Source organism: Orbicella faveolata, unplaced genomic scaffold, assembly GCF_042242905.1.
Source record: "Orbicella faveolata isolate gen_17 unplaced genomic scaffold, um_ofav_v1 contig_13, whole genome shotgun sequence".
NCBI lineage: Eukaryota > Metazoa > Cnidaria > Anthozoa > Scleractinia > Merulinidae > Orbicella > Orbicella faveolata.
The window spans coordinates 13,612,501-13,640,096 of record NW_028301540.1 but is presented as its reverse complement, the minus strand read 5'-3'; the positions used below and the strand labels follow the sequence as shown (position 1 = coordinate 13,640,096).

General features: G+C 40.0%; 2 protein-coding genes and 2 pseudogenes across 2 annotated transcripts in view; all 4 read left to right on the top strand.

Annotated features, from left to right (window-relative positions):
* The first annotated feature begins 8,012 nt into the window (after nucleotides 1-8,012).
* On the top strand, nucleotides 8,013-14,287 carry LOC110051207 (uncharacterized). The gene has a single exon (XM_089284696.1). The coding sequence runs from the start codon at nucleotides 8,078-8,080 to the stop codon at nucleotides 9,722-9,724; it is 1,647 nt and encodes a 548-aa protein (XP_089140822.1). The 5' UTR covers nucleotides 8,013-8,077; the 3' UTR covers nucleotides 9,725-14,287.
* A 3,813-nt stretch (nucleotides 14,288-18,100) lies between these two features.
* Nucleotides 18,101-19,395, top strand: LOC110067263 (uncharacterized; annotated as a pseudogene).
* A 536-nt stretch (nucleotides 19,396-19,931) lies between these two features.
* On the top strand, nucleotides 19,932-21,694 carry LOC149115099 (uncharacterized; annotated as a pseudogene).
* Nucleotides 21,695-27,303: 5,609 nt separating this feature from the next.
* Nucleotides 27,304-27,596, top strand: part of LOC149115098 (trace amine-associated receptor 1-like) — a 1,502-nt gene continuing 1,209 nt past the window's right edge. The window contains exon 1 of the mRNA XM_089283829.1: nucleotides 27,304-27,596. This exon is cut by the window's right edge and continues 1,209 nt beyond it. Coding sequence (XP_089139955.1) covers nucleotides 27,433-27,596 — 164 coding nt within the window. The 5' untranslated portion in view covers nucleotides 27,304-27,432.

The window sequence follows — 27,596 nt, the reverse complement described above, 5'->3', positions numbered from 1 at the left end:
GGTCGTGGGTTCGAATCCCGTTCAGAGCCTGAAAATATTTTCAGGTGATTTTTCCAGTAATGTTATGGCTGCATTCGCATCTTTCATTCTTTCATTATTTAATTGCTACTGTTGGACATCTATTACTATGGAATTCATAGACTTGAGCGGAGCATTACGTCCACTAAACATATAGAGCCGAACTCACACACGACCGCTCTCATGCGGCTTTGATAGCTCAGTTGGTAGAACATTGCACCGGTAACGCAAAGGTCGTGGGTTCGAATCCCGTTCAGAGCCTGAAAATTTTTCAGGTCATTTTTCCAGTAGTGTTATGGCTGCATTCGCATCTTTCATTCTTTCGAGGTCATTATGTTTAATGTGTGATGTGTTCTTTGTGAAAGAAAACTCAAAATGTCTGTTATGACCCTGACAGAGGCCATCCCTGTAACAACTTTTATTCTTAATTCTTTCAGCGATATCGTACGCCCCCACCACCCTCACGTCCGAACGAATGCCGTAACAACACGAGACGTCGTTTTCTTCCAAGGCGCTCAACATCCACCCCACGACTCGCGAGATCTCCACGAGAACGGTTAAGGTACCCACTTGGCCGGCCCAGGTCTCCACGTAGAAGAGTTGCATCGTTTGAAAGAAAAAGTTCAGATTCACCACAAAAACGCTCGGCATCACCACACAAACGTTCAAGGTCTTCAAGAGAGTGGTCGTACCCTCAACGAGGGAGATGGAAATCTCCATGGAGAACCTCGAAGTCTCCACGAAGGAGACTGAAGTCTCCAAGAAGAAGCTCGAGGTCTGCAAGGAGAAGATCGAAGTCTCTTAGAAGGCGATCGACGTCTCCTCGAAGACGCGTATGTTCCATGTCTCCTGAAACAAGCAATGGCGTACAGGCCCAGGTGGATCAAGAATTATTACAAAGAACATTTTGTGATGGTGAAAGACACGAGAGTTTAACGACGACCAAAACGCTATGAGAACGAAATAGAGGCGAAAGTAGTGACAAAGACAAAGAGCCGACACCCAGAACAATACGAGCCTTTGAAGAAAAACCAAGTAAAGACGATAAAAAGACTTCCTCTGTTGATTACTGATCAACTGCGAGCTAGAAAATCGACTAATCCAAAGCCATCTAACAATAACATTGACAGAAACACGACGAACCAGAAGCGAGGTAAATATCAGTCGACTAGTAGCAGTGAAGGACAGGAAGAAAATGAAAAGATTATTCCCTTTCAGAGAAAAAGAAGCAACCTTGAAGAAGAAGAAGAAGAAGAAGAAGAGCACAATGACGAGATTGCAATCGAACGGCGCTGATCGAAATGTACGGAGTATAACTTGTGAGTAAGAAGAAGATAATAAAACATGCAGGTCTTTAAAGTGCACCTAACCCCAGAATTTTTTTTTCGCTAAAATAATAAAGCTTATTTTGTGGAGTAAGTTGCTGCAAAAATTTTTCGATTTGGTTAAATCTTTGATTTTCTATGGCTCGTCAAAGTACGCCAGAACGCCGCCATTTTGGTTCACAACCGAGTTTAACGGGGCATGGGTCGAGGGCCGGATGTGACGTCAAATCCAGAACACGGTGATTCTGGATATTCGCATATTTACTTGTTTCTCTGGGGAAAGGCTGGGAAAGTAGTTCGAAAAAAATGCTAGCCAGGTGCGTTGTAGTGGGATGTAGCAGCACAGCAAACGTACAGGAGGTACTGCGCTTCATGCCATACCGTTTTATGGAGAGATGATCGTCCTGAAGAGAAGAAACGTACAAAGCGATGGGTTGATTTCGTGAACGCGAAACGTGCAAATTGAGAGCCGTCTGAGTTCGGTGATCTGTTCTAAGCATTTCAAACAAGATGATTTCGCTCGACGCCTGGATTTTCAGGGAGAGGAAGGGATTTTGCTAATTCCATGGCTTAAGCGAAACGAATTTGGAATAACCGCTTTTCCATCGATTCATGCAGCCATTGTTACATCTGATCTGAGAAAAAGCAGCAGTCAGTCAGCGCAGCCGACAGATACAGAAGAATGGTGAGATATTTTTTTCTGAGCAAATGTTCCCTGCCTTGATATGTTAGTTCCCTCCCTTGTTCAATTCTTTGAAAAGAAATCTGTAAGGGTATTATATTCAAATCCTTTCAAAGTCATGCGGACAAGCACACTAGTTTGGAAGACCCACCGTTCAACAAATGCATTCATGGAGACATTCAGGCAAGGAATGGCTTAGAATTAGTTTATATGTTCAGAACCCTTTTTACATGTGGGTATTATCAATGTACAGAGAACATACTTTGGCCAGGACCAGAACAAATTCAAGCTGTCTGTGTATGTGTCTGTTTCTGCATGAGGCTTGTGGACTTGAATTGTATTTATAGGAAGTTTTAATTATTGATACCATGGTAACACATGCTTATGAGATTGCATCTCTGCTGACCAAAAGCTCTTGCAAATGAGGACACGTTGTTCCAGAAACATTGCTGAAGACACAAGTATTTCCCTCTTTACCCAACATGGGAAACATTGTTGCGACACAAAAAATGTTTCTGATAAATATTATTTTTTACAGGGACATGGTTGTGTTCATAACAATGCATCTGCAACATGCTGCACTGTAGAAAAGCCATCATTAAACTGATGTTGTTGTTGTTGTTCTTCTTCTTTTTATCATTATTACTATTACTATCACCACCATCAGACCGCTTTCAATATCAATTTCAGCCAGTCAGATTTGTGAATTTGGTAGTTGCCAGTCCTTGTGAGACAGAGCCATATTATTATTAGCTTGTCACTGTTTGCCAGGAAATAGATTAAAGAATACAGAAACAAAAATAAATAAGTAAATAAATAAATAAACAACATAATTTTATTGTTGTCCAGGTTGATTGCGACATGTAAATGGTCAGTGAAGGGGCACAAACATTAAATTTTCCACTTGACAATAAAAGAAAGGCAGCTGCTTCCAGTTTGTAAAACAGGATTGTAGTAATTCACATTTCTAAGCACAAGCGAAGAAAAAGGGGTCCTTTTGATGTTTCATGGGCCTTTTTTTATTAGTGTGTTGTGCGAGTAAAACAAACTGTCTATGTCTATGAATCAATAGTTCAGTAAGCTGTTGGTCTTCAGGTGAATGAGACTGATATGTTTTCGAACAAATGCCTTATTTTTGCAGTATTGTACAGTTGTAGAACAGTTTGTGTCGCAGTTTGGCAAAATAAGTACAGTAAATATCAAGCCCACTCTAGTTTTGTTCAAATTCCTCATTAAGGTCAAATCATTCAGAGCTTTCATCCTTTTCAACTGAAAATTCCTTTCTAATGATATTATTGCTACATAAAGGAATCCTCTTGTTCCCCAACATCTCCTACACCAGCCTTGAGAACTCTTAGTATGAAACACTTCGTAACTAAAAACGATTAATGGAAAAAAGTTTCTAGCAGTGGGCATCTTATGGTGAAGGGGGTGGGGGACGATAGGGCAGGAAACCTAAAAACAAAGCTCAATGAAGAAATCACAAAAAGTAACAGTAGTTCCAGGATCACTAAAGCATGATTGTAACAGTGATACAGGACTAAATGGGTGTACACTAATCGTAATTCACACTTGACCAACCAACGATAGCAATAACATAACCAACCCCCTAGCTACCCCCCTCTCACTCAGGAACTTTGCAATGATTTGTTTATACATGTAACTGATCATTTCACAACTATACGAATACTTGTAAATTGGAAGAATCACTGTTAAGTAAAATGTTGTGTGCATGCATGTAAAGAGGGATTCGGAAACATTTTTTATTTTATACAGCCATGTGCATGCCTGAATTACCTTTCTTTGCTGCCAGTTTGATAATAGGTCTGCTTCCCTTTAGTTTTGCATTTGCCCGCTGCGAGTCTTAAACTCCATTTCTTGACGGCATACGGGTTTAATTCCTGGATATTCAATAGCACACTTTACGATAACGTCAGTGCCAATATCTTCGAGAGCAAGATCACTCTTCTTTGAGTCTTGGCAACCTTCTAACTCACTTAACAGCAATAACATTCGTTGATGCTTCGAAGGGAAGCGACGCTACAATTTCTACACTTGCACGTAAAGAACACAAACACTGTCATGGGATAATCATTTTGATCTACATTGAACGCATGAAGTTAAAATAATTTGAGAAAGTGAACGGACTTGACTGTTATTATGAAAGTATATTAGTGCGAGATCGAAGAAGGCGCGAAGATAGTAAAGACGCGCCACGCGCTACAGTCTTATTAGCATCACTCTTCGACTTCTACATATCATTGCCTTCGAGTCTGTCCATCAGAGCTCGTTCGAGTTCTTTATCAGCATCCAACTCCTGGTATTTGGCTGTCCATTCTCCATTGGCCAGAGAGTAGTCAGCATACAAATCAGCTCGGCCGTCACCGTTTGACTATTCAGTTTGCGATGTTGATAAGCGTGAGCGGTTATTCTCTTCAGCGATATAATAAATTTCAGAGTTTTCTGAGTCAAAACTCATTTCAGAATCAGACGAACTAGAAGACATTGTTAGTAAAAACAGAAATCGGTCGACTGCGGAGTCCCAGCGAAAGAACCTGTGCTGCAAAAAGGCTTCTACACTCGGACAAAGTAAAAGACCTGACTGGGAAAGCCGAAGCATTCGTTCTGGATTTGACGTCACAGCTTTAACTCTCCTCAGATTCCCCATGCACGGTTGCGAACCATTCGAAACTCAGTTTCGACGGGGCACATAAATTCGAGGATTTAACCAAATCGAAAAATTTTTGCGGCAAATTACTCCACAAAATAAGCTTTATTATTTTAGCGAAAAACATTTTTGGTGTTAGGTGCACTTTAAGGAGAGGAGAAAATAAGTCATACAGGCAGATCAAACGACTTGAATAAACTTGCTGGAAAGCACAGAGAATATGCTGAGAGTGACAAAGATTTCATTCCGCGCAACAGGCATTGCCTTAAAGAAGATAAATCACATACAAACAGTGATAGCTCCGACCGCGATGGTAAGCAAGAGGTAAGGCATATTGCCCATGGGGGGCGAGGTGGGGTAAAACGTCAGGGTACCCCTGTTGGTAATACTGACCGTCAGCAGCGCAGCTGCAGTACGAGTGCTGAGAGTGACGGGAACCCTGCTAATGAGAAAAAACGGAAGTCGCTTCATTATCACCATCATCATCGTTATCGTCGGCGTCATCATCGTCATCATCGCAACAGAAGCTCCCCCCATCAGAAAACAGGGCTGAGAAATAGAGAAACCGCGATAGCAGGAGCCGTGAAAGAGCGGACTGTTAACATTTGTAATAATACCCTAAGTAAATATATCATTGTAAAACATTCAATGAAATGCAAAGCAGACTTATTTTAGGACATGATGCCACGTAGGGGCCAAACCACCCCCCCCTCCCCTAATGTTTCATGAAAGCTATATTTGCTTGGTTTATATATTTCTGAACCAAGTTTGGCTGATGAGCTTTCTTTGTTCTCCAGTTTATTTTAATTTAGAAGTTGTGACAAAATGTCAGATTATGACATCATAATCGATGACGTCACCAAAACGTGCTATAATTTTTGGTAAAATCTGATGTAAAGATTATGTCATTGGAAAGGCCCTGACTGGAGGAGTAAAATGCCGGAAACCGTTTTTAACTATGATGATTATTTTTTGAGATATGGTAAATTAAATATTTTTTGCTGTCCCCCCCGGAATTTGCTTAACCATACTGTCCTTCTTACGTCAGTCTCTCTGGTTTATTTTATTTCAGTTTTTTTCTAGGAAAGCTAATAATCTAGAAAAATAGAAAGCTTGATGCTGTCAAAAATCATATGGTTTTAGAAATTTGATTTTCGGCTTTGTTAGTATGGTATTAACAGTGAAAAAACGGGCGACGTCACAGGTTATGACGTAACAAAACTAATTTTAACGCAATAACACTAGAGGGATAATTTTTTATTCCGATTTTCTTCTTTATTTTTGCTTTAGTTATCTGGCACATCACATTTGCAACATAGCTGCATTTGGTAGAACAAAATTACGGCTCCATTTTGGGGATTTTTCTCAAGGGGGGGCACCCATATTTTGCAGAGTTATTTTTCATATTTAAAAATGCCATATTTCATTTAATTTTTGTGATATGGACAAAATTTTTTCAGGTTTCAGCTCCCCTTGATGAGCTCTTTCGAACACATTGTAAAAAATATGCGTATTAAAAACTTCAAAAGTGGCAAAGAACATGACGTCATCACTGTGACGTCACAACTTAGACATTTACTGACATTTTCACGTAAATATAATTGGCAATAGGTCTCCTGCTCATCTGCTAAGTTTGGTGTAGAAAGAGTCAATACTTTTTAAGTAATGCGAAATAATGTGAGATATCCAAGAACTGACGAAACATTTGGGGGGTGGTTTGGCCCCTACGTGGCTGAAGTGTGCTTGAACAATAGGCTAAAAATATCACTTCATTTGATTATGTGTAGCTTCACTTTCTAAGGAACAAAAGAGAGCAAACAGATAACTAGTTTTGCTACTCTCGTCATTATTGGTTGAAAGGACAGAACACATGATTACCAGAACAGTAATGTTTTTGGAACACAGAATACATGAAAACCAGAAATTCAATGAACGTTTGGCGTTACGAGACCATAGGTTAAAAATATACTCAATCTTGTTCGAAAATAAACTTAGGACAATTGACGTAATACCTGTTAAGGGTCAACAGTCTCTTCAGTCTGGGTCACTAATGGATTTCTTTTGAATAAAATGTTTGAATGCCGCACAAACGACGCGTAAAGATTTTGGTCAAAAATAATGTTTGGTGAGTTCAGTCATATCGGGTTAGGCTACTCAAAAGGGTAGAAACATCTTCAGCCCTACAGAGGCCTTTTGTAGCAAGTTTTCATGATCGTTTGTTAGTGCTTCAAACGATTCATCACCTTTGGCAAAGTACGATTATTCAATGCTCTGAATAAATGAAGAAAAAAATGCATCCCTCAATCTAGATCATTATCAACTTATGAGTTTTATACCTTAATTACACAAGCCCAAGAAGGAAAGTTATGAAATTTTGTTCTTTGATCCGAGGATATGAAATTCGGGAAAAAACTCAAAATCTCTTTTATGCAGTACATTCAGCGTCATATGAAAAGCACTTTCGTTGACATGAAGGCGTCTTTCAGTCTGGACGGCTTGGAGTGTCACTGACATGTATTGAGCAGCCCACTTCACACAATAACAACTTGAAACTCTGCCATACATCATTACTTTGTTCAAATTCACTTGCGCTCTAAGTGCCACAACACGGCAGCTTTTCTTTTTACTTGGGTTTGTCTGTGTGCTGGCTTACTTTCTCTTAACTCCTATAGAATAGGTCATATGTCATATCCCAAAACTTTCGACTTCCCGCACATTTTGTATCGCTGCCTTTCACGTTTTGCCTGAAATTGCTTCATATTTGGTTCATTTGTATCTGAATGTGTATGTGAAGGATTAAACAAAACTAAGGAGCTCGTTCAAAGATTTCTTTGATTTTGCATTGGTAAGATTTTGGTGAAAAACAAATGGGAAAAAGTGTTAACTTACAAATGAAAAGGGAACAGAAGACAGCTTAACCTTTTTGGGATTTGTTTATTAGCTGAGCCTGAGGTAAAATGGCTTTACTCTCTTACAGTTCTAAGTGTTTATCCGCAGTGTTTGTCCGGGAAGATCTTTTCACTATTTCATAAAACGTCAATCTCTCTTACTTTCTGGAATAAATCGGAAAATATAAAGGTTAAAACATGATTTATATGATCTATAAATCAACCCTTTTACAGCTAATCTTTCAGTCCTTCAGATAAAGTTCCGCTCCTGTTTTTATAGCTTCATAAGGCTAAGTGAACATTGCATCAGCAAAATTCATTCCTTAGTCTTTTGCGATGCACTGGACTAGAACATTTTTTAATAACTCTTTGTTTCGATATTTCTATAGACAGACACACCTTTTGGTTTATTCATTTTTATTTACAACGCCGCTGCAGAGAATAGCTTCGTGACTGAGCAGAAAAAAACGATTTTAAAATTCTTTACGTGACGATTATGTCTTCGTTTGCGACAGCTGTTTTCAAAGTCAGCATTGGCTTGCTTGTGAATAAAGGCAGAGATAAGGCAGCGGAGAAGCTGAAAGGCGGCGACGTAACAGATCAAAAATTTCGTAAATTGATCGCCCGTGAAATTGACGATGTCAAGTCTAAGTTGGATGGATTATCAAGGAAAGATTTGGGAGCAAGTATTAGCTTCTTCATGGAAGGAATCGAGTTGCTTTATGAAGTTTTTGATAAGGCGAGGATCACAAACGAGAACGACGTGGCGACAACACAAGCAGCTTGTGATGAAGCATTTTCTCTCGTCAAAGGAATGAAAACTTTGGAGCTTATTGACCTAGATGCGTCAGCTGCGAGGGCGCTTTCCGACGCGAAAGAGAGATTTAAAGATGCTCGTAGAAGAGCAACAGATGCCTTTGCTAATGAGGCTCTTGAAACGGCCGACCGCATTCTAGCAATGCAATATCGAGTTATGGCGACAATACTAGAGAAAGTAGACAGTCCTGAGGACGTAGTAGCACCATGTAGAGTGTGCATTGAAGAACTTCACCGTCTGTCAGCTGTTCAAGATTGTTTTAACGTCCAGTTAAAGAAAGGCTTACGGGCTCGGTTTGGAAAAGACGAACGCAGAAAAATTATTGCGGACGTTTGTCACGTGAATTTTGTCATCTACATCACCACCCTGATGGTTTTTGGTCATAAAGAGCTATCAAACTGGCCTTGCGTAATCAGTGGAGAAGACAAAGTGGATCCATTGCGTGACGAGAGAGTAGCGAAAGTTCTGCGTAAACAGGGCATGGAGCACTGTTGTGTTACACCATGGTCATTTGGTCAGGGGGGTGGAGAGGAGCAGAAGCTGAAGGACCCGCGTGGAATCGCTACAAACTCCAGCGGACAATTCATTGTTGGAGAGTTTGACGATAATGTCGTAAAGATGTTTGATCCCACTGGCCAGGTCATGCAGCATTTGAGCGTCCCTAATGATGACGTTGAAAAAAAGTTATATATTCATGATGTAGCCACAGACATCAAGGACAACATCTATGTACTGGTTAGATACGAGAAGAAGACTGGATCTGAAGGATTTTTTGTTTATCAGTTTAGCAACACCGCTGGCCTGCATCACAAGTTTCCTGTGAGGGAAGGGTTCTTGTACAGTCTGACAGTCATCAACAGTCAAGTACTGGTAGTGAGTTGGTCCAAAGTGGGTGTGTACGATACTGATGGACAGTTTGTTCGTTCGTTTGGAAACGGAATATTGCGCTTTGCGGAGGATATCACTGCTGCTAATGATGGCCATGTTATGGTAGTGGAGTGGGTTGATTCCCGTGTTCACATATTCAGTGAAGACGGAAACCATCTGAATCAATTTAAACTCCAAGGATGTTATTTCTATTTCAGAATTGCATTTCACCGGTTGAGTGAACATGTCGTCATCGCCGTTAAGAAAGAAGAGCCAGACTACCCTGGTCTCCTGCATGTGGAAATATTCACAAAAGATGGCGACTTTGTGCGCAGCACTCAGATCCATGAAGAACGAATTCACCGCATTACAGGAATGACGGTGACCATGGATGGACGAACTGCTGTTCTTCTGAAAGATACCGATGACAAATGGAAAGTACATGTACTTGTTATATAAAACATTAAAAGTAATATATAGATTTAGCCAAGCCTAAAAACGGAGCTCCTGGGCCAGGTTGTTCAAAGCCCGATTAAGCTAACCCAGGAGGAGCGAGAATTTTGATTTGGGATTTGTAACTTTCCGGTGAGGTTTTCTGTTTTTGTTGTTTGGCCTTTTGTTTTGAGTTTGAATAATCTCAAGGTACTCAAAATACACAAAACAAAAGCAGCAATCAAAACTTATACTTCGATTAACTTTTATAATCAGGGGTTAGCGTCAACGGGCATCCGAACAACCCGGCCCTGTTTACAACAAGTTAACCCGTGATCTAATCGAAAACCAGCGCTTGGTTAGCGATCAACTTAAAAAAAAGCTCTAAACTTGAGCCCACGATATGGTCACATGATACGGGTCAGCAGATATCTTGTTTTGACAGGTGTCAATTCACCATAACATGGATGTCCAATATCAAAGAAGGACGTTTGGGTGTATGTTTCTGTCAGCCAATTAGCTGGATTATGCCCGTCATGTTGCGCGACCCCTTGGCCGCTGTCGTCGTCGTACGTACGCGCCCACGAGCAATACCGCTAGCCATGATAACCATGAGAAAATCAATTCATGTGTTTCCTTTTCTTTCCTATATGGGTATGGGGCTCCGTTTGGCGGCCCTTTGGGCCGCCGGAGCTCCGCTAATATGATGTTATGAGGCTGTAACTGAAAATTTTGTCGCGTAACTGAAAGAAAGGAAATTAGCTGCAGAACGCAGGGCCACTTTGGACCACCTCGTTTACATATACAGGTGTCAAAACCTTTTAATTAAGTGGTACTATGGCGAAAATCGCATCTTTTATATCTAAGCCATTTTAAAACATAAACAAGTAGTCTGTATGTTTGCTAATGGTGTCTCATATGCATGATCCAGCAAGCATATGAATATGCTAGCTCGAGTTTGTGGCCTCGTTTAACGTTTTTTGAGCTGAAAATCACTAACATACTGAAATCAAGTGGGTGGGGACTGGAAAAGAGTGAGTTGTCATGGAAACAAAATTTTTTATAGCCATAAGTGAGTTTCCCGTAGAACTATTTGCTTAGCAAGTTTTAATGGTCTGCGCTGAAAATTAGCTAAGATAGCTCTATTTAAATACTTGATATAACATTGGGTTGAGTGCATGACGTCATCAGTCATCTGATTTGCATATTTTACATATTTTTTAAACTTAAAATATCTCCAGAAGTAATGCAGATATTTGCAAACGCTAAACGGCGTTTTATGGCATTCTACGTGATACACCTAAACAAAACAAAAAGTAAAAATTTGATCATAGTACCACTTAAAGAAAGAAGCATAACACAATAGCCACTTTTGTGATTCAATGACATGTAAATAAGTGGCCCTGTATCCTGTAGTTTACCTGAATTGGATCTAAAATATAACCATTCGCTAGTGACCAGTGGAAGAATAAACACACATATGATCAGAACCTTTTCATATGATTATCAAATTTTGATCAGTGTTATTTTCCAGATGAGCCTGGGTGAAGGGTATTACCTTCTTTCTTGCTCTCCCCGTAACCCTAGCGCATTTGATCCACTCATTTGATTATCCCCAACCCGGAATTTTTTTTTTTTGCAAAAATGCTAAATTGACTGAGCAGAAGAAGAGTTATGTTATAACAGTACGTTTTACTTTATATACTATGCAACTTAAAGTGCAATTAACCCTGAAAATGGCTATTAGCTTAAATGAAACTACTTGTCTCCTAAAGCATTTCCGCGAAAAAAGTTTTGCATTTGGTTGAATCCTGGATTTGCTATGCCTTTTGGAAGTCGTGTTTAAATTGTTACATGACCGCGTGTAGAGAGTCTGGAGTGGTGAATGCTGATGACCTATATCCAGGAAACAAACACAATAGCACCGTAGTCAATCCTCTGACTATTTACTCAAGAAAATGGAAAATAAAACCAATCATTCCAATATATTTAGGGACTAAATGACCAAAGTTTGTTTCAAGATCATTTCTTTTTTGTCACTGGAGTCAGAGTTACTTTTCTATAAGGAAGACTCTAAACCTTGATCAAGCGTGTTTGACATTCGTCAACTCCCTTCTTTTACCATAATTTAGAGAGCATTGAGAGTAATTTGCGGTGCCTCAAACAACGACGGGAAAGACTTCTTTGTGGACAAGCTGCATATGACGAATGGCGAGCTAGATGTGCGGTGGCGGTATAGGCAAACAAAAAGCTGGAAAGAAAACACTTGGGCTGGTTTGATCTTGTGACGTTTTGTTTTGTTTGGGCGGCGCTGTATTTTTGAAGCTGCATGAAGCAACTGGGAAGGAACAGGAAAACATAACTTACAAAAAAAAAAAAAAAAAAAAAATTGGGGGCTAGGTGCACTTTAAACTACAGGTAAACTGTATAGTGTATAGATTGGTTTTTAATAATATCCTTTATAGGCACTCTCATGATTCTTACGTTTATCACAAAAAATTAACAATCAGCCAGTCACTAGCCTTGAGTGCCTTCCTGATATCCAGTGAAATTAATTGTCAAGGTGTACAGGATCTCAGAAATATATCTTATTTGCCGACTGGGAGGTACGTATAGTGGAAAAACTGTGACTGAGGTCTTGAAAATGCTGCCTGAGGCCGGAGGCTGTTGGCAGCATTTTCCCGTCTGAGGACGGACCGACCCTAAGCTGGCAAAAACTATATATGTAACGTTCATCTTTTTCCTGCCTGCAGTGTGAAAGCGTTAGCTTGAGCATGGTCAGGGATAGGAAAATCAGAACCAATCAGATTGCAGGATTCATTACCGTGCCCTCCTGCAAAATATGATAGATGTCATGACTGGTTTTGTTTAAATCAAAAGAACGAGGTTTTTTGGTTTTAACTGTACCTAGTTCAAAGTTGTTAAACTTTCTGCTCATTGAGTCAAATGTCTGCCAATAATGGTCAAACACAGGAAGAACAACATTGTTGAACATGTCATGTTATTATGCCACCTTATAAGGTATAAAAACTCACTTCCCTGTAGAAGGGTCGCTTGTTTTAACAGGGTGTGATGAGGACATAATCATGACTAAAGGAAATATACAGTGCACAGATAATTAGTGTCTGGAGAGCAAGGTTAACATTTGAATGAGAGCTTTTCTCTCAAATTATAGAATGGTGAGAGTTGTCAGACTATTAACGGGTGTGTGTATTGTTGTTTAGCAGAATACAGCTAAGAGCTGTGTCAGTATGCATCACACCCATGCAGAAAACTGCTCATTTATCTTCTTTTTAAGCTTATGGTTTGCAAAACCTAAATTTAGAGTGTGCCACCTGTTTTATAAGTACAGTATATTTGTAAATATGATAGTTTTCTGCGAGACTACATTTTCTCATTCTGTTAAAAGAACAGTTCAATTTTTCATGTAGTTCAGTTGGCTTGTAAGCACTCATAAATTACATCCCTGAGATTCTGTCAAATATAGCTGACTGCTTAACGTTATGACCAAAGTAAGGAAATGAGAACTTTTTGAAGTATATTGCGACCTGAAGATAGGCATTACTCATTTTCACTGGAGAGAATATCTTTATATACCATACTATAATCAGATTAGTAAATAGACAATATAAAACAAGCTACAGCAGTGAATTTTGTAGAATAGATGTATCTCAAGTCTAATTACTTAATTAGAGAACACTTAATATTATAATATAATGCTTATAAAATGCTAGAGGGCGTACAATATAACACACGCTGTAATTGGATAATAGTTGGGGTCAGATTTTCCCATTATGCCCATGGGCATTACGAGCCATTTTCCCTAATGGCCGGTCACCTGCCAAAAAACAAACAGAAAATATTACCGTTAGCCATATTGTTTCTCACTTGCTTCGGATTATACTCGGAAAGTGTTGCCCTTGTACAGTCCAGAAAAATACTACGAGTAATCCCTCCTTCGCTTAGTCCCTCGAGCGTGGCACGAAAGAAAACCTCGAAGAAAGAATGGCCGCACAAAATCTTGGGGTTGAGAAGCACGTGAAAGGAGGGCTTCTCTCCCTCGGAATTTCAAGAGGCCATTTTTTCCTCATGGCTGTTGACAGTTACGCATGACAGACTAAGTGAAAGAGGAGCTACTTGTAGTCTAGCCCAGAAAAGCCTCCAGCAATTTTCTCCCAATAATGCTCCTCTACTTGCAGGAGCAATTATTAACTAGTGATGTGCATAGCAAGTCAATGACAGCAAACCATGGTGGATCTAGAGGAGGGGGCCTGATATCCACCATTGTTCCTAAAAAAATGCATTTCCACTTTATTTCGTCCTCATAATTGGAGTAAGGATTGACCTATCCTAATTCTGTCTGTGTTCCTGCCTCCCCTCCCACCATCTTTTGAGCTCCTCTAGATTTTCCAATGGCAAGTGTAGTGAACTGTGAGATTGTGTGATTACATTCCCTATTTTTCCAAATCAAGCAAATTTTGTTAATTAGCATGACCATCACTTGTAAATATTTCATTTGTATTGTTGTGTAGCATGAAAGGTTTTTTTTGTATTTTTGTTGCTGCAATAAAATGTAATGTTTAGTTATCCGCTATGTTTTATGTCTTCATTACTGTTATAAATTATTTTATCATAGATACAGTATCACCCCCCCTCCCTTCTGACTTTTGCATGGGCAAGTGATTCACACATCCTTCATTCAAGACTCATTTTGGCTCATAGTAACTAGCTGTGTTTTTACCTGATTTATGTTTTCATTGCTGGAAGAAATTTTAAGTGTAGACAGCTTTGTCTGATGTATGAATTCAAGTGCGTTTGAGTGTTAAAATTAATTTGTAAATACACTCCTGGGGGGTGAGGTAACACAATCTCGTGGGGTTTTTTTCACTAAAGTCCTTGAATCCGCTTAAGGTTACTTCAAACCTTCGCGGGAGTCCTTCAGAAAAAAGTTCGTACGCGCGCTGTTTTCAAGGAAACCCCCACAAACTATATATCAACAGAAAGGTTATTAAATTTAGAATTGGATAAAATTATGTTTTGTTTTGTATTTTTGTTGCTGCAATAAAATGTAATGTTTAGTTATCCGCTATGTTTTATGTCTTCATTACTGTTATAAATTATTTTATCATAGATACAGTATCACCCCCCCTCCCTTCTGACTTTTGCATGGGCAAGTGATTCACACATCCTTCATTCAAGACTCATTTTGGCTCATAGTAACTAGCTGTGTTTTTACCTGATTAATGTTTTCATTGCTGGAAGAAATTTTAAGTGTAGACAGCTTTGTCTGATGTATGAATTCAAGTGCGTTTGAGTGTTAAAATTAATTTGTAAATACACTCCTGGGGGGTGAGGTAACACAATCTCGTGGGGTTTTTTTCACTAAAGTCCTTGAATCCGCTTAAGGTTACTTCAAACCTTCGCGGGAGTCCTTCAGAAAAAAGTTCGTACGCGCGCTGTTTTCAAGGAAACCCCCACAAACTATATATCAACAGAAAGGTTATTAAATTTAGAATTGGATAAAATTATGTTTTGTTTTGGATTTTGCCTTCCAAAGACGGCAGAAGCCGTCAACTCGAAAATGACCGACTGATGTGCCAGCGAATTAATCGGGTATCAAAAGCGATCGTTCATGCAAAATAACTGTGCAGTGTTAATCTCAAAGCCTCAATCTCCAAAAACGTGTCAGCATTTTATTTTATTTCTATTGGTTATCTTTTTATAGATCTGTCAAGTTCGACTATCGAAAAATTCGCGTAACCTGTTGCGTTAAAGGCCGCCACGAGGAAAGTATTTAAAATTAAGGAATTCGCCGACACGCTTTTGTTCCATATCTATCAGTGAATGTTCTGACCAAATTTCATGGAAAACCGTCAAATCTGCATACCCTATTAATTCATTTAAAGAGAAGGGATTCTCTCGAAAAACGAGTGCGAGTTTTCGCCTTCTAAAGATTTATAAACATATCGCGCCTTCACAGAGGAATGTGTCAACTTGAAAAGCCGCGAGCCAATGAAATAACAGAACCCCTAGCGTTCACAGTATGCAAACTTGTGCTTCGCGGACATTAATTTTCTTGACCAAAAAAAAAAAATCGATCAATGTAGCCCCGCGAAAGTTTGAAGTAACCTCAAAGAAAATGTAAAACTGATACTTTAAAGCTTCAGAAGTGAGGCCATGCCCATAAAATGTTTCGTTTTTTCCCGCGTTCCACTATCAAAGCCTCAGTGTGTAAAATCACTCATTCAAAATCAAAAGACGATAGCGCCATGCATAGGAACCTTCCTTGGATGGAAAAATCAGATACTTTGAACAAAGAATTCAGGTTACAAGTCCGTTTTTTTTGTCAAGTTAACTTTTCAGTTCTCCGGCTTGAAGTTTGCTCTCAGCTTCTTCAGTTCCTTCGAAAATCGTCCCTTTCCAATTCGTACATTTCGAGCCTGTGCACCTGCGAAACTACTCGGAAACCATTTGAAGGGTTTCTTTTAAACAGCCGCGACAATATTCAAACCCTGCACCACTCACTCTGCTGGCGATATATATTTACGAGTGACACTCTTACGCAGCTTTTCTTTTCATGTATTTTCTAACCAAACCAATGATCCCATAGACAGTGCAGCATATATGAGATTTATTACCAAAGGGGATAAATAATTTTATACGACCTGCCCCGTGATTAGTTTCCCGAATGGTGTCACATCCGGGACTGGAATAGATTTAGATTTAAGCATTTGAGCATCGGGTTGCAGGCCTCTTTCCTAGAAGCTTCGGTGCGGGGCAAGCTTTTTTTTTCTCGGTAATCTCACGCAATTCTTCTCATACGGAGTCCTCTTCGGCTTGAGGATGGCAGGAGAGAAGTCCGAGACGGTTTTCTCAAAGTTCAAGTTAAGTACGCGGTGTTTAGTAGTTTTAACAGCTGTTAAAGTCCTGTTGCTCGAGTCACATGGCGGCGGCGGACGAGAAACCACGTGCGCTTGTGTTAGGCCATTCGTTTGTGCGAAGACTTAAGGAATTCGCGGCTCAAAATCACTCAGATGGACCATATGATCTGAACCTAGGATCAAGTAATGTATGCTTCATCGTCTTTCACGGGATCGAACTACGAATAGTAGATAAAATGATCAGAAACGATCTCGATAAGATTCGGAGCGCCCCCCCCCCCCCCCCCCCGCAGTGTTGTTGTCCTCGAGCTTGGTTCAAATGATTTATGTGACAAGGATAGTGACCCGGAGACAATCGCGCCTTCGATAGTCGCGCTATAGCAGTACTGTTACTTCAAGAACTGAGCTTACGATTTATAGAGGTATGCGAAGTAACTGCTCGTCAAAATGAGCCCTTCGTTGGGTATAACGAGAGAGCTGCACTTCTGAATAGCCACCTGAGGGAGTAATTACGCGTCATACCTGCGGCGAAGTGTTGGCAGCATCGTGGTTTGATTACTCCGACGAACAACGCAGTCTACGCGCCTGACGACATCCACCTGGACTACATTGGCAATAAGGCCCTTTACCGAAGCTATAGGGGAGCCATTTTATGGCCCCTCTCCCAAATCAAGTAATTTTAAGCTAAATTTTCTGATGTTAGATAAATTCCTGCTTGTTGAGTGCGGGATATTTCAGTTATTGAGCTATGTTAATTTCACCAGTGGTACTGGGCACCCTATATTTTGGTGCATTTATTACAATATTATAATCATTGTTTACAGCCCGGTAATTATTTGCTGCAGCCCCAGCTTTGTTATTATAATTATTGTTTGCAGCCTGGTAATTATTCTCTACAGCCCCAGCTTTGTTATTATAATTATTGTTTGCAGCCCGGTAATTATTCTCTGCAGCTCCAGCTTTGTTGAGGGTGGCTGTCTTATCGCCACCTATATTTCGTCTGTTTGTAAGGACATACTACTGGCTTTGGTCAGCATTGGTCATGATACTTACTTGGGCGGGAGCAGTAAAAGGGCTTGCACAGAACATGGGTTGCAATTTCTGTTTTCCAGGCTTGTAAATTCACAGAATTTAAAAAGTACAAATACGTTTGGTTTCCGGTGTCATTAAGAACATGGTACAAGGGTCAATGTAGGTCTTGGAAACTTGTAGAAATCATATAAAAGGTCATAATAAGATTTAAATTTCTAAGCCCAAAGAGTATCAACCCTGAATACTGCTCTGTGCCAATCATGTATCGGATATGCTGCTGCATCATCGTGTATGCCTATAACAACCTTGTGGTGTTATAGTAAAGTGTGCAACATTTTGTTGTAGTGTTAGCCATCTTAATCCGTGGTCCTTGCTTTCAGCATTCTGGTTCACGGGCTCTAGTTTATGTCTGTTTTTTCCTCATGGGCGCTCAGTTCGCCATTGACCTCACCAGCGCTCAGTATAATGATTTTCTTTGTTATAGTTTTTGTTTTGTTCACATATATAATAATACCCAAAAGCTTAATTTACTTGCTAGAATGCCACCCAAGAGGGCACAAGGCTACCCTGAAAGAGTTGCAAACAGACGGCGGGTAGTAGGTCACAACACTGCGGCTTCAGACCAGCCGAGACACCCGCATCCGTCCCTGCTACAACCAGTTCATTTAGGGCCTCCAGAATCCACCCAGGGGGCACCAGCGCCAGCGCAGTTTGCATTATCGCAAGAGATGCTATCAACCCTGAACAGTACGTTTGCTACAGCGGTAACTCGTGCCTTGCAGGAGGTTTCCCAGGTTCCTCCATCAGTACCAGCAGCAATCCCAGCGATACAGTTTGTACTAGATACCACTGTGTGGGCTAGTGCAACTGTTAATGGAGGTTCAGACCTAGCTGAAACCAACCCCTCTCCTAGCAACACTGACCAAACTGTGCAACAAGCCGTGGACTCAGCAGTACAGCAAGTAACTGGTTCTTTTTTTCCCTGTGAAGTAGTCTCACCACCAAGTAAGAACACTTTTTTGTCCTTGGCTGTCCCATTAACACACCGAGTACTCGATAAGGTGAAAAAGCAAAAATGGGCCAATGAGTATGTCGACTTTGCAAACCTGTTAAGTAATAGCCTTACTCCATGAGATGAACGTTACACGTTCAGGGTGGAAAAAGGAGAAGGCGGGAAACCAGCTTTATCACTTGCCCCTAATCCTAGAAGGCAGACGGTCCAGTCTATAGAGCAGTGGGTATCAGCTTTTCAGGTTTTTGTTGCCACTTATTCAGAGAACGTCCCACAGGATACCCCAGCCCTCATGAAATATGGCTCGATAATACGAGAGTTAGCAACCCTGGGAGCAAATTGGAAGTTCTATGACGAGAACTTTCGTAGCATAAGGCAGACCCAAGGGGCACCATGGGACCAGATTCACGCTGAGTTGTGGTTGAGGTCTCATTCCTTTCGTGCCAAACTTGGTCCCCAGGCAGGGAAAAGTAAACAAACAGGACAACGTATTCCAAAGGGGTCTTATGCCCCGGGTGTTCCTACAAACACCAATGTTTCCAGTGCGGGAACAACCACCCAATTTCTAAATGTCAACAATCTTATTCCAAACCACCAGCAGGGAATTCAGGGACCAAACCAACTTCTGGTTCCAATTATGCCACTTCTAACCGCAGTCCTACCAACCGAAGCACTCCCAACCCCGGTCAACGCTAAGAGCTTAGAAGTGTACTTAACTGGTTATCAGGAGGTCTCTCGTAAACATTTATTAGATGGCTTTTTACATGGTTCTCGTTTGCATTTTCAAGACCTCAAGAGGGCTCATGTTCCAACAATCTTGTTTCAGCGTCTGAGCACTCCGACATTGTTGATCAAAAGTTAGCTTAAGAAATACAAGCAGGTCGGATAATTGGGCCTTTTGAAAACCCTCCATTACATAATCTCAATGTGTCTCCTTTGGGAGTTATTCCAAAAAAAGTGTAAGGTGAATACAATATGCCGCAGTTGATGACGCAGTTCAGATTATTAAACGTTTAGGTATAGGTTAGTGCTTTTCGTATAATCCCTGTTGTCCCTTTTGATTACCAGTTGCTGGGTATGCAGTGGAGGGGGAAATATTATGTTGATCGTTGCCTCCCAATGGGGTGCAGCAGTTCATGTAAGACCTTTGAAGCCCTCAAGCGCAATGGAGTGGGCAGCACGCAACAAATTAGCGATTCCTAATATAATACATATTTTAGATGATTTTCTTATTTTGGAAAAATTCCACGAGGCATGTGCTGCTAGTCATCAAAGGTTTTTACATTTTTGTGAAGATATTGGCGACCCCATGGCCCCAGAAAAAACGGAGGGTCCTAATCAGGTATTGACATTTGCAGGTATAGAATTGGATTGTTTAATTCTCGAAGTCAGGCTTTCAATGGAAAAGTTGACAAAATCTTGGGGGCAATCCGCAATCTGCTGCCCAGGAAAAGAGTTCAACTAAAAGAGCCCCAATCGATTGTAGGTCTCTTAAATTTTGCCTGTTCGGTTATTACCCCTGGCAGAGTTTTTATTCGGCGACTGATAAATCTCACCATGGGTGTCAGACGTGCACACCACAGTATCCGTCTAACCAGAGAAACTAAAAAGGATTTAAGAATCTGAGAAACCTTCTTAGCCTCTTTCAATCTGAAGTCCTTTTTCTTAGAGGAAGCCTGGTCTACCTCCTATAACTTAAAGTTTAACACAGATGCCGCTCAATCTAGCAGGTGCGGCATCCTCTTTGGCAAGCACTGGGCTTATAGTACATAGCCCGATACATGTAGAGCAAATAATATTTGCTTTCTGGAGTTTTTTCCTATTGTCGTTGGTCTCAGTACATGGTGTAGTAAATTGAAAAACAAGAGGGTGCTTTTTATGACGGATAACGAGAGCGTAGTTCATGTCATCAATAAGCAAACAGCGAAAGACAGTAAGATGCTTCGGTTATTGCGAGCAATGGTTCTTATTTGCCTGAGGAACAATATTTTCTTTACGGCACGCCCTATTCCAGGAGTTAAGAACGTGCTAGCTGATAGTTTGTCTCGTTTACGGGTAGACAAATTCCACACATTGTCTCGGGGTATGGATCCAACACCAACCCCACTGTCAGCACACCTTCTACCAGAGAACTGGGTAATAGACGAGCCCAGTTATTAGAAGCGAGTTTGAGTGCCAGTTCATTAAATACGTATCGTCGTCCATGGCAGATTCTGCAGCATTTTAAAAGGGATAAGTTTAAGCTCCAAACCCCTCTATTTCCAATTTCAACTCATACGTTGGCCCTGTTTATCGTCTTTCTAGCCGAACAAAAATGTGCAGCCTCTACAGTTGCATGCTACCGATCAGCACTCAGTTATCCTCAACGATTAACCTCTTTGTCTGACCAACTAAGTCCGAAATGATTCGGCTCGCTCTCCGGGCTACAGTAAACTTAACCCTTCGGCTGATTCTCGGTTGCCCATCACATTGCCAATACTTGAATATATTATTTTAGCATGGGAACACACAAAATCATCATTATATAGTAGGGAATTAATTCAAGCGATGTATGCTATTGCCTTCTTTGCTTTCCTAAGAGTCGGTGAAATTACATCTCGAGCTCATCAACCCCGTCATAATATAATTGCTATAAGTCAAAAGGTATTTTCGAAAACCCGGGAGGGTACTGTCAGTGCGATCAAGCTAACACTTAGGAATTACAAGCATAGTGACGCTTCAAATCCCGTAGATATTTTCATATACCGAGAGTGGCCAGTTTGTCCAGTTTCTCTCTTGTTAGAGTTTCTAAGTTTGCGAGGACAGTCTCCGGGACCTCTTTTCTGCTGGCCGGATGCCTCTCCAATATCTCGATCTTGCTTTGTGGCTGCTTTAACAGAAGACCTTTAGTTTTGCAATTTGAATGTTGCTCAGTATAAGACGCACAGTTTTAGAACTGGAGCCGCTTCTTGGGCCGCAGCTAAGGGCATGTCAGACATACGGATTGGGGCCTTTGGACGCTGGAAATCTAATGCCCTTCTACGGTACATACGCACTTCCACAACTGGGATTATGTCCGCAGTCCCAACTTAAGCCAGTGCCATATGCTCATGCTTGCAGTTCGAAGCATTCATCTAAATAGTATTCTTCCTCAAGCAGAGAGCAGATCTTTTGTGAAGGGGCCAAGTGTATCTGCATTGTGTGTATCTTACTGGTAGCCAACAGTACTAGATATATTTGCTCTATTACGTATAGCGTTGACTGATTGGGAACATTTGTGCAGGGACCAACTGTTTCTTGAAAGGTGCAACTTATCTTAGAATGATCTTATTTTACAATGTCTTGATCAAACCATGTGTGCAGGGGCAACTTGGTTCGTTCAGAACTGTTACGCACGGGCTAACATACATTTATTTGGTGTTAAGTTATCTAGCTGCCTGATCGAGAACTTTTGTGCAGGGGCCAATCATTTCCTAAAAGGTACAACAAACCTTAAGACTAACGTAGTTATGTTGAATGTTGGAAAGCAGGTTACCAATTTGTGCATCAGACCTTGTGTGCAGAGTCCACTTGATTGAATACCAGTTTTTTTCAGTTACAAGGGGATAGCTCCTGCAGAGTTCTTGCCCTGTTATACAGTTGCCACATTGGGAACATCTGTGCAGGGGCCAATTGTTTTCTTAAAAGTTGCAACTAAGTTTGAGCGTAACTCTTATATTTGCCATGGTTAACAAGTTAACAGTTGTAGATCAAACCATGTGTGCAGGGGCTACCTGGTTAGATGCAATCATCATGTTTCAGTTGTTATTGGTTAGTTATTGTTACGGCACTTTGGGCACTGTGCTTTGCTTTGGCTTTGGGTGGGGCGGCCCTGTCACGTTAACGCGTTCAGGGCTTTGGCGTGTTTGCCCTCACCTTTGCTGGAAAAAGGTACTCATTTCCAGTTCTGTTGTAATTTGAGATGATTTTACAATAAACGGCCACTTAACTGAGTGGCCAAATTATGGCAAAGATTTGTGTCAGTTTAGTTCTCTTCCCAGTAAACCGAGCTTAGCCTTAGCAATGCACATTTTGAAACACAATCCATAGTGACGGAGCAGTGGGCGTAAAATTTCTCTTAAACCCGCAAGCACGTCCGCAAGTACACGAAACTACTAACGGCTTGAGCTTGACAATTTATTAAGCGACACCGTAATCGGGTTAGCATCACAAGAACTAGTTGAGACTTCATTGTTTTGTGCCGGACATTTCATTGGCTGGATTTGAAAATAGGACATTTGATTGGCTGGATTTGAAAACGTTGGAATCTATTGTTTCAGTTCTGCCATCTGGTTGGTTTTCATTGTCTGGGTGGCCCCGTTTCAGTAAACGCACTGTAACCCCTTTCGTTACTCACCAATTCCTTATCACGCCAATCCTTAATCCTAGAACTCAGAAGCATTGCTCTGCAAACTTAATGCATCACAACGAGATAAAAAAAAAAAAAAAAAAACTACCTTCAGACAGGCCTTGATTATTCTGGATATCACAACAACCGAATCTAATAATTATTTTATTACACATTGAACGGAAAAAAAATCAAACAACACAAAGCGCGCCAAATTGACATAATTACCCCTAGAAATCATGCGCCGCGGTCATTCATGACATGCTAACCCGTGACCTTAAGTGTCCTTGACATGATTATTGTATAATCTGCAGCTTGATGACGTCACAGGCGCTGTTTTCAAAAATCCACTGTACGTTTTCGGCCGGTCAGAAGTGAGATAGTGAGTTCAATGTGTAATAATGGTAATAATGGTAATTCAAATGAGGGAATTAGCTGAAGACTCTTTTTATGAGGTGCACAGACAAGGAGACGGAGAATAGGGGCTCCAACATGAAAGAAGTTTCAAAATTGGTACCAAAGTAAATTACAAGTAGATTAGGCTATAAAGTTTTCGTTTTACTTCTCGTGGTAACAGTTTCGGAAGGTCTGTTCCTATGCTTGTTTAAGACATCATTCATATTGAAGAAAATTATGCCTTTCGGGTAACCATTTAGAAGCAGTGTTTTCTTTAGATCAGAGAGAGCAGCCTGTAATGAAGAAAATGTTGAACAGATGCGAAAACAGCGATAAGCGAGGGTGCGGATCAGATTGATTTTGTATTTTCTTGGTGTGAACGAATCCCACTTGGTGTAAAGACCTGTGAAGGCCTTTTTTCGGTGTACTCTTTTTTCGTTGTTTTTTCGGTGTTTTTCGAATCTGTTACCACGGTTCCCAAGAGAGATGTAACCCTTGTGCTTCCTTATTTAGGTTTACGAAGTGAAGTTTTTAAACGCCGTCTTAAATCTTGTGTTAATAAATTTTCTAATTTCGTCAATCTTAGGTTGATTTTTCAGAACACTTGCCGAGTTAAGTCCTTTTTTCCTTACAAAGATCGTTTAAATCGCTCGCAAAAATCTAAAGTCGAATACAAAGCCAGCTGCTGGGATTGTGACGCTTTCTATATCGGCAAAACAAAGCGACGACTGCATGACAGAAAGGTCGAGCATTTTAAAGCCCTTACGCAATTGGGTCACGCTTCCGCTGTTGCTGATCACGCAATCTCCATCGGCCATAACATCAAATGGGACCGTTTCGAAGTCTTAGCTAGTGGAATATGTGATTTACATTGTAAAATAAAAGAAACATTGTTTATACGAGACTTAAAGCCAACACTTAATGACAATGCTAGCAGTGAAAAGCTGTCACTTTATTAGCTATCACCTTTTGTTTTCGTTATTGTTTAGTTCGTTACCAGTACCTCGCTTTGTATTTTTAAGTTTTAAATCTTTCGTTTTTTTTGTAACCGCCACTTCTGAAGATGCGTGCTGTACGTAGCATGCCAAACGTCAAGAAAACTTTAGATTGTTGTTCTAAACCATGCGTAGTTCATGTGTTATGTTTGTTGCCGCTGTTTGCACTTTATATCTTGCTAAGTAAGGTTATTTTTAAAAAGCAATTTAAATCACGGGTTTCAAACTTCCGATACGAGGACCACCGGAATTTCATTGTGTACATAAAAAGATAATAAACACAGAAACAGTGAAAAGAAAAGGAGAGAATTGGAGTGGAAACCATCAAATTCTCTAGCCAAGAAAGAGGCATCTGCGCGGCGTCTGCTAAACACGATCTCACTTTCTAACTTTGTCTTGTATCAATTCTTTGAACTCGCCGGCAGCGCTGTTGTGACCGATGCATGATCGCAGTCATAAATACCTCTCTCAGCATTAATCTACATGTGAGCAAAGGGGGGGGGGGGGGGGTGGAGGGGAATGTCTGATCCAGGTTTAATGAATAAATTAACTAGAATGGAGTAAGTGAGCAAATGCCATGAGCTAAAAATGGTGAACAAGTTTCCCATCACGATGATGGTTACCTCAAGTGTAACGATTACGACGAACACAATGGCGGTTGTTGAAACAAGTATGATTTCGTTTTCTTGCTTACTGCGTGTATTTTTGTTCTGGCGTTCGTTATGCTCCCTTAAAACACCTTTTACAAAGGATTTCATGCGTCTTTTGAGAAGACTAGCAATCTCTGGACAAGTCTGCAATTAATTTTCTTTTCCTCACGAACGAAGACAATAGGTTTCGACAGCTGGTAGTTACATAAGATGAAGTGTGATTAAGAAAATGATATCATCTCTAAAACATATTTAACTAAATTTCTAGATCACAATTATTTGTGTCATTTGTCCGCAGCCTTAATAACAAATCAAAATATACACTACTTCTTGTTTTTTCGGTGAATGAAAAATGCAATACCTCTTTATTTTCATTATGGCTAAGTTTCCATGGTTATTCTCCCAAACCATCTGAATTACAAGAGATGCTCGTTCTAAGAATTTTTCAAATTGTAAAAGAGAATAATCAACGATTTATTCATTTTTCAATATTCAATTGGTATCTAGGGGTCTTTTCTCGATTATTTTTTTTTTATAAATTTGAGTATGCATACATATACAGTGATGTAATCAATGAAAAGAAAAGCTGACCGTTGTTTGAATTTTTTTCTTTTTACTTTTTGAAATGTCTTTTTGTTTGAATACAGACGGCTCTGAGTAAATATACAATAATAATTCACAGGGTAATCTCCCAATAAGGTACATGTGTTACTAAGAATAAACATATCACGGAGACTCAAATGGTTTTCTTATGAGCTCAAAAACATCAAGGCTTATGATATTGCTCTTTTGCGTTATCCTGTTCAAATAATTACTTCGCCGGTACTCTAACGATTTAAACGTAAAGTTTTCATAACTGCTTGATCAAAGTTGTGGTACGGCATTGTTGTCTCTTACATATATATATATATATATATATATATATATATATATATATATATATATATATATATATATAAAATTACAAACGCTATATTTTATTTATTTTTTCCTGAAAGAGCTTAAGGAGGTGCTTCTATTTCATTTTTGCCTTTGAATGCAAAGAACTTTATCAATCGCGCTTCCCATGAGCAAAATTAACTTAATAGCTTAATATTCTAGGCCCTTAGGTCCAGACCAATGTATTTGTACATCTATAAAGCAGTAGTTGACTCCGCCTGTGATGCGAGAGATGAGGATGAAATATTCGCAGCATCAGATTGGAATAGCAAATGCTCGCTGATATATAAATCCACCCATGGCTTTCTGCCCAACATTCTGGTCGGGGACAGACTCAGACTTAAAGACTAAATAAAAATAATAATAATAAAAAAAGAAAACAGCAAGACTAAATATGGAGGTCTCGCAGAGATACTCGGTGCCGGGTAAGAATATTGAGATATCGAACGTGGGCTGTTGATAAAGAATAACCGGCACGTTTTAAAAGCTTTTCCCCTTTTGCATCAACTAATAATTAAAACTACGGTCGCATTGGTGTATCCAAACGAACAATTGCATCTGCGTTTCCTTGTTTTAGTCTGTTATTTTGTAGTTTTTGACATTCACCTGGGAAAAATTTAAATTATACTAAAACAATTGCTCGCCTCAGGCTCAGTGAACTTTGGTGAATAGTTACCTTGACTTCTTGTCGGTCGGTAAATATTCACCAATGTTCACTGAGCCTGAAGCGAATAATTGTTAATTATGAATTACTCTCCGATCCTTAAGTTGTAAAACTGGTATGGAGTTTTTCGTCCTTACACTAACAAGGCTGCCTTGTTTATTTTCGTAATTGTAGTGAGCCGAATGGATTTGGAACATCTACTGGTTTAAAACAAATTTTATATCATAAATGAACGATCCTGACAGACTTTGCATGTTACCTTTGTAAATAATACAGATACCGTCAACGTATCTATTTAATCACCTGTGTTACATAGCTGCAAGGGAAAACGAAACATAAAAACCATACTCGACCTGTCAGAGTTTATAAATACGTTCTCAGTAAATATTTTTGTGCTCACGTTGCTGTAACGCACAGCAGACGAACAGCATTCTATAGCTCATTATATTATATAGGTGATCAAGATATTCTCATGTGAAATAAACTAACTTATTTCCAGCTTAATTTACGAGTGATTTTCGCCCGAATTCATATCTTGAATATAAGGCCTAATTCATTACTTTGTGACACGTATTTGCATGTCGATCAGGGTGAGAAAGCTGTTCCTTTTCCCTCACTGCTATTAAAATTGTTTATTCAATGATTATTAATTATTCGTTTTCGCAACAAGCAGAGCTCTCATTTGTTGTCTACGACTGCAGTTCGCTCACACCTTTGCAGACATTTTGCGGGGTGTTTGCTTACTGTTGATCGTAAGTCAGAAGGTAGAAGGACGCTCGAAGCATAACGACAAGGACATCATGACAAAGGCAATCGCCATTGCGTTCAATGTTGTCATCGTAATCGAGGCAATCGTCATCATCATAGGAAACACGTTCACCATTTTTGTCTTCTGGACTCAGAGATTCCATCTCAAGCGAATTTGTTTTCTACTGATCAGTCTCGCAGTGGCTGATCTACTCGT